This window comes from Vanellus vanellus (genome assembly GCF_965231255.1).
Source record: "Vanellus vanellus genome assembly, chromosome: 3".
Classification (NCBI taxonomy): domain Eukaryota; kingdom Metazoa; phylum Chordata; class Aves; order Charadriiformes; family Charadriidae; genus Vanellus; species Vanellus vanellus.
In genome coordinates, this window is record NC_138907.1 from 119535432 (window position 1) to 119543599 (window position 8168).

Sequence of the window (8168 nt, forward strand, 5' to 3'; positions counted from 1 at the left end):
GCAGCAGTTATACCTGATAGGATATAGACAGCCAGATTAAGTAAACAGTAAAGCACAGAGCTATAAGGTGTCATTGGTTTAAAGGAGTGATTTACACAGAAAAAGCAGGGTGGGTAGGGGAAGTGTCCTTGGTCGTTCACATATTAAAAAAGAAAGAGACTGGAAATACTTTTGCAGGTAAATGGTCCTTGTAACGGCAAGTCCAGTGCAATGAAACACTGAATTGAATCTTCTTTGGAGACATTTGCTGGTTTTACCAGTTAAATTTACTGGATGCAAGTAACATTTGTGAGATGAACAAGATTGTCTAAATGACGCCAATTGCTTTCTGCTCTCTTGTTTTCTTTGAGCAGAAATACTTTTCTTTGAGAAGAAATACAGTTACCTTCCTGGTTGTCTGGCCTGTTCCACATCCCTGCATGTCCATGTCATGTCATGGTCCTTCACCATCCCCATTTTCTGATATAATCTTTAATTCTCTGTGTTATTCTGGGAACAGCTTTTTGATTTCAAATTATTCTCAAGTGATAAAATTAGTCTAGCCACAAGAGCAAGTCCAGGGGTACTTTTTTTTTTTTCAGCTGTTGTCTGAACTTGTCTTTACAAAGAGAATTGTCAAGTGTATCCCAGTTGCATAAAACATGATATTGTTAAATGTTTAGTATACATTTTGACCAGAAGTGTGATAATGTGCTATTAAAGCATTTTAAAAACAAATTTCATGCAAGGAATTAGTTGACAAAGAAAAAAATTATCAGGCTGATCTTACTCCTTTTCTTTGCAGACAGAATGGGATCTCCAACTCCCTCACCAAACGTAGTGGATATGAATCTGAAGATAACTAGTATAGAATGCCATCCCGAATGTTTGGTTGTAGCATTCCAGGGTCAATACAAGGCAGGATGTGACCTTGACTATTACATACTACAAAATGAAATACAACGTGTATTTAAAGTAAAAGGTAATGTTTATGTTGGCGGATCTTGTTTGGTGGAAGACACAGAAGGAAAATGGCATAGAGGAAGAGTTCTGGAAAAGAGAGAGAGTATCTGTGAGGCTTTTCTTATAGACACTGGGCAAGTTCTAGTTGTTGAAGAAACACATCTTGCTTCTGCTTGTGATGAATTGTTTCAGCTGCCTCCAAAGGTGGTTCTGGGTGTTTTTGCAAGCATACTTCCTCTTGGAGAAAAATGGGGTCCAAAAGCTGTTAACTACTTTTCATCTCTGGTAGGATTACAGATTACAGGTCATGTGAAAGCTGTTATGCCATACGAACTGTTTATTGTAGAAGTACCAAAGATCGTTAGTGATGTTCTTGAACTGAAGTTAGGAAAACTTATTGATGGAGATTCATTTTGTCTTATCGTAGACATGTTAAGAGTGTTTCCCCAAGAAATGCTTTGTAAGAGAGTGCCACAATTGTTGCAACGGAAGTATCCAGTCAAGGAGTTGCTTACTTTCAGTAATTCTGAGAACCCAACAGATTTTTGGCCGGTTCCAGATGATCTCTTTCCACGTCTACCTGTTGGCAGTAAAGAAAATGTAAAAATAACTGTTGCAGTGAGCCCAAATAAATTTTACTGTCAGATACAGAAATGGCAGAAAGAGCTGGAAGGTTTGACAGAAGCTATGCATTTGTACTATGAAGCTATCAGTACAGAAAATAATAAATCTTTTGATAGTTTAGGGCTACTCTGTGCTGCCAAGAGGCAAAATGGACAATGGCATAGGGGAGTGATAAAACAGCTTCTCTCTGATTGTGTGGAAGTCTGGTTTATGGATTTTGGCGATATTGAAGCTGTGCCATCTAGTTGTGTTCAGAAACTTAGAGTTGATTTCATGGCATTACCGATGATTTCATTTCCATGTGCGCTGTCTTGTTTTGGTAGTCAGGATGAAGCAGTAATAAAAATGCAGCTGAAAGAATTTACACGGGCCTTGATAGGACAAACTTCTGTGTGTATTCATGTTGATTTATTCAATGACGTTAAACGCTTGTATTACATTACACTGCAAAATCAAAATCTTGGAATTAATGTGAAGCATCCAGAAAACCTGAATGAGGCAGCTGCACCATGTGTCTCACCTCTGGAAAGAAAAATCACAAGTACCGCTGTAAACTGCAAACCATGTGATGAGAGATACAATTCATTTAAGAATTGTACAGGAAATAAACGTACAAAAAACTGCTTACCTGAATGGGATATTTCTTTGTCAAGCCACTGCAAAAGGGTAGAAATGCAAATGAATTCTTTCCATACTGCTTTTGTGGTATATGTCATAAATCCGTCTGACTTCTGGATTCAAACGTGTGAATATCAGAATGAATTTCAAGCCCTGATGAAAAATATTGCAGATGCATATGATGAATGTGGAGATGATGAAATGGTCCTTAAAAACCCAGAACCTGGATTGCTCTGCTGTGCCCGGTATAGCAAAGATATGCATTATTATCGGGGTGTTGTCACTGAAGTGCTTAATGTAAATATTACTATTTATTTTTTGGACTTTGGAAATACAGATACAGTACCCTGTTACAATGTGAAAACATTGCTTCCTGAGTTTTCTGATTTACCAGCTTTAGCTATGTGTTGTGCACTTGCTTGTACATATCCTGTTGATGATGTGTGGGTTAAAAAGGAAATTGATTTCTTCAAACACATTGTGTTCAACAAACTACTCCTGCTTCAAGTCATTGGAAAGCAAACCAACAAGTATATTGTTAGTGTGCAGTATAAGAACGGTTTGGAGCAAGGAAATGTTGCCACAAGTATGGTTCAAGCTGGATACGCTGAGTACTGGGAAAAGACACCAGATTCTGTTCTAAATTCAGCAAAAAAAAGTCAAGTCCTGAATCGCTCCAAATTTAAAAAAAAAAAAGTAAATGCACAGAGCGTCTGTCGTATTCAAAAAAATAAGGTACCTGGAAATGGAGAGATACTTCAGAAGGAAAAATCATTAGTTGTGCCTTCAGTGCTGAGAGAATCTGTTGTGTTGTCCTGTTTTGGAAAAAGTTCCATCTCTAAAAGGTATAAATCGGTACATGAGAAAAAAATATTTTATAAAGAGTTTGTGTTTAAACCAGGAGCTGTTTTTGAGGTGGTGTGTTCTTACATTGTTTCCCCATCAGATTTTTCATGTCAGTTGCAAAGTAAACTGCCAGAGTTAAATAACTTAATGGAACAAATTCAGACTTACTATAAAGAGCATACCAGTCCTTACAAAACTGGACAGGTTGCCTGTGTTGTTAAATGTCCCAAAGACGGGAAGTGGTACAGAGCAACTGTTTTGCAGCAAGTATCCAGAAATGAAGTTGATGTGGTTTTTGTAGACTATGGCTATCGGGAAAGAGTTTTACTTAGAGATCTTCAAGCTGTTCTTCCAGATTTCCTAACTCTGGAAAGTCAAGCGTTTCGATGTGGACTTAAAAATGTACCTTTAAAGGTTGACTCACTTAATAGGTCTGAAGAAATGTGTAGACACTTTGAAGACTTCATTTCTACTTCTAGAGGACCGCTGACTTGCATCATTTATGCTCTTATTCTTCTAAGCCCCAACTGTTTATGCAATATAGTTGATTTACAGACTCCATTTATTAGTGCAGGGGAATTCCTCAGAGAACGTGGTCTCACCCTGTCTGAATACATTGGTCTGAGAAACCTTGCATCTTTGGGTTCTCTGTACAGTTTTTGCTACTCATCTTTTAATATAAAAATTGGAAGTGAGGAGGAGGTTTACATAACTCACATACATAGTCCTTTAAAATTCTATTGTCAGCTTAATCGAAACACTGAAACTATAGAGGCATTGATGAAGAAAATTAGTGTCATAAGTAAAATGTCAAATAATGCAAAATATGATGCCAGCAATACACGATTATGTTTAGCCAGATATTTTGAAGATGGTCTCTTTTATAGAGCTTTGGCTTTTCCTGTGGAATCGACATCCTATTTATGTGCTGACTTTATAGATTTTGGAAATAAGAATATGGTAGAGAGAGAACAGTTGATGCCTATTCCACACTCTGCCACTGACCTAATATTCACACCCATGCAAGCTATTAAATGCTGTCTGTCAGATCTTAGGGAGACAAAAATTCCAGTAAAAGTTACTAGATGGTTTGAGGAAACATTTCCTGGGAAATTGCTGAAGGCTGTAATTGTATCTAGAGAATCAGATGGACAGATTGTTGTGGAGTTGTATGATGGACAGCTCAAAGTAAATGAGAAAATTAAAGAAAAAATATTGGAAGAATTGGCACCAAAAAATTATATGGAGAAATCTGTTGGAAGTAATGGAGAAATGATACGTCACATGGAAGATGACAAAGAAATTAAGAAAGTAAGTGTTAAAAATCCTGAAAGAGTTAAGTTGAAAATTAAAGTGAAATGCCAAGTATATGATAAGTATTATCAGAGAGGTGTTGGACAGAATTTTGGAGATCAAGAGAAAACTACATTTAGCCCACAAAAGTTGTGTAGTGGGTCCTCAAAACCGCTAACTTTACAGGACAGTCAAGAATCAGGTTTTAGAAATACTGTCAGTGCTGCAGTGGAGCACAGAGAGAAAGCTCTGTTTGGAGAGCCTACTTTTCACATGATCTGTCATCCTGCTTTAAATTCAAAGGAAATTACTGTAAATGCTCTCTCTGAATCTCATAATGAAAGACTAAATTATACAGGTCAGCAGGAAAGGAGTAATGAAAATATACCTAAATTAATCAGTCTTCCTAAACGTGATATTCAGGTGAATTCTGAAGTAGTAGGGTATATTTCTCATTTGAATAGTCCATCAAGTTTCTATGTTCAGCTTGCAGAGGATGAAAACTTAGTAATACAACTAGCAGAAGAATTAAATGAAAGCATGGTGAATAAAGGTCATGAAAATTGCTTAGATGAGCTCACAGTAGGGGCTCTCATTGTAGCAGAGCATGACACTGATTGTTTTTACTATAGAGCAGTTATTAAAACTCTGAAATCGGGAAACTCTTTTGAGGTAGAATTCATTGACTATGGTAATGCAGCAGTTGTAAGCCCTTCAAAAATCTGCAGGATTGAGAAAAAGTTCTTAACTTTGCCAAGACTCAGTGTTCATTGTTTCCTTAGCAGAGTAAAAAGTGTTCCTGATGAAAGCTGGACTAATAAACGTAATTCCTATTTTATAAACAAAATAAATAACAAGCAAGTCACTTGCAAGTTCTTACAGCAACACGGAGAGCGATGGGAAGTAGATGTAATTTGTGATGGAAAGTCTATGTCTAATGACCTTCTGCAGATAAAAGGCAGGACGATATGGCAAAACACAGCAGTGCATAATTGGGAAAATAGGCCAGAGCAAATTCTGGTTACAAATGGTAGTCCTCGCGGTAGAAAATCAAGGAATGGTGTAGGTGGTGAAAGTAAAATTAAGACTGTTGGTATGAAAAATCTACCCTTAAACGTCTTGAAGAAGGACATATGTTCTGGACAGGTAGAAGAAGCAAAAGTAATTAATATTTCAGAGCGTGGAGAATTTCACATATGGTTACTTAGAAATTTGCAGATATTACATGAGATAAACGTAATGCTTCTCAAAGAAGTACAGAGCAGTGATTTGCTTAGAGTGGAAGACATTGAAGAAGGATTGGAATGCATGACAAAATCTGAAAGGAACTTGAAGTGGTATCGATCAAAAGTGATCAAGAAATTTGTCAGGGAGAAGTTGATGCTAGTTTTTTTCATGGATTATGGCAAGTGTGAGATGGTGTCCTTAAATAATGCAAAGATGCTCAGTGACAAGATCAAAAGTATTCCTAAACAAGCTGTGTTCTGCAAATGGGTTTGGCTTAAAACACTGAAGAAAATTCAGTTTGTCCATGTAGTAAATGCAGTCCTGGATCGTGAAATAAGGGTCTTGTTTCTGAGATATTTGGAGTCCTGTCATATTTGGGAAGTAGATATTTTAATAGGGGAAATTCTGCTTCAGGAGTATTTGAACCAGCTCTTAAGTCATTGTTGGGCTACTGTTGGACCAGAAAAATCAAGTAATACAGACTGCAGGGAGTTTGATACATCAGTCAAGATAAATTCAATCACATGGATGCTGCTGCAGAGTGGCAGAAGGTGTCCTGGGTTTGCAACTGCAGTTACTGATCCTTCAAACTTCTACATCCAGTTTGAAGTCTTATTTGATTGCATGAAAAACTTGTCTCTGTTGCTCTCTGACCTTCCTGACAGCTTGCCAGTTTTGCCAGAAGAACTTGTGGCTCCTGGTACAAGCTGCTTGATCAAGTTTGGACTGGAAGCACAATGGAACAGGGCAGAAGTTAGTGAAGTAACAAGTCAGTCTGTTGTTCTTACATTTATTGATTATGGCTTTCTGAAGAGCGTCCATTACTCTGATATCCATAAACTTAAAGTTATTCCAGAAAGTCTGTCTTATTTACCACGCTTGGCACACTTGTGCTCTTTACATGATATAGTTCCTGCGAAGGGGGAATACTGGAGTGATGAGGCTAAACTTCTGTTTCAGAAGCTTCTTAGTAAACCAGGTCTGATATTTCATTTTAAACACTATGGCTCTGAAATGAAATTAGAGGTGGATGTTCTGTATGAGGAGAACAATCTAGCTCAGGCCTTAATTGCTGCTGGACATGCAGCCTACTCGAGAAGTAGGTGCTGCTTCATTCCAGTTGGCAGAATTAAATCAGAAAAAACAGATTTGGAGCTTAAGTGTCCAGATTCTAGCTGTTGTTCTTCCCTTTGTGAACCAGATTATAATTATGATGAAATCTCTTATTTTGCTTAGAGAAATAAACGAAAAAAGTGAAACAAAAATGTATCCGAAGCACAGGACTACCTGTGATAAAGTTTCAAATAAGGAAGTCTAATAAAGTGGTTGCTGGAATACCATTAACAAAGGATCTGAGTTCATATAACACTGAAAGAAAAGAAAAACTGTAGAAGATGGACAATACTCTGAAGAAGTTTTTTTTTTTTTCAACATTGTGATGATAAGAAAAGTAAAATTGACTTAATATGATGTAAATCTGCTACCAGAAGCACTGGTTGAGACTTGTGATTCTGATGTTCCACAGCCTAGAAAGACGGTGTGAAGATACTATCAAAAGAATTATTTGAATAATAAGTAGACTGCAGTTAGGAAGGTACTTCAATGCATTAAAAAAAACAAAACATATACTCTTTTTGTATATTTTTTTTTCCTTCAAGATCTGTTGTTTATTTAGACAATTGTGGTTTTGGCAAACCTTTCTGTCAGAATTCTTTTACAATTGATGTGTGTATATATAAAAAACTGTATTTGCAGTAACATCTGGTTACAGTGGAGTTGTCTCCTTCTGGTTTGGATGTTCAGGAAACAAAGTTGCCAAGTATATTCTTCTCTTTGTTTCTAATTCCAAATTTCCCATGTATCTTCTCTCTTGTTAGCAGAAAGGTTACTAACAATAAGCCAAGAAGTTGGTTCCCCATTTATGGGAGAGACACCCATTAAGTTGTTTTCAATAAGCTCTGGTGTAAAGTTGCCATTGAGCTGCCTCGAGGTTCTCTTGGCGTTTCAGTTGCACAGCTCTCCTCCATCCCACCCCCATCTGTCAAAATGGAGAGAGGAAGTTTTTTCTGTACTCTTAGTTGGTTTGTATCTTGAAGGGTAACATGCAGAGCTTTTCCCTTTTTTATCCTTTGTAGGAGGAGGAAATTTCAGGAGAGCTGAAAAGTGATGATATGCTGTATGTGTCTTAGAACTCCCCCACTCCCTCCTCAGTTGTTTGTGAGTTGTTTGGACAAAGATAAAGCATGAAGAGGCCTTAAATGTGAGGAGTTTTCTTTGTATGCCCTGTGATGGTTTGAATTTAAATGAAAAAAGGAATACGTCCCTAATGATAGGCAATATATCTAATGCATCTCTATATGCAAATAAGGTCTAAGAACACTGCCTTCGTCCCCTCCCCCAGGATATCATGATATATTTCATTCCTGCGAGAACTTGAAAGCTTTATCTGGAAAACATAATTTATTTTTTTTTTTTTTAAAGGAGAGAGATGTGTCCAGGAAATTCAAATAAATAAGAGATAAGACAATGCTAGCTGATCTTTTCAAAGTTAACTCTTCTGGTGAATTATTCAAAAAGCATGCAAATATTTTCAGCATACAAGCAAAACATGCCCATTA

General features: G+C 37.0%; 1 protein-coding gene across 1 annotated transcript; it reads left to right on the top strand.

The window, feature by feature from the left end:
- Positions 1 to 789: 789 nt before the first annotated feature.
- On the top strand, positions 790 to 6786 carry TDRD15 (tudor domain containing 15; the record flags this gene model as incomplete). Its single annotated transcript, XM_082480757.1, has 1 exon — positions 790 to 6786. The coding sequence occupies one exon, from the start codon at positions 790 to 792 to the stop codon at positions 6784 to 6786; it is 5997 nt and encodes a 1998-aa protein (XP_082336883.1).
- Positions 6787 to 8168: the final 1382 nt, after the last annotated feature.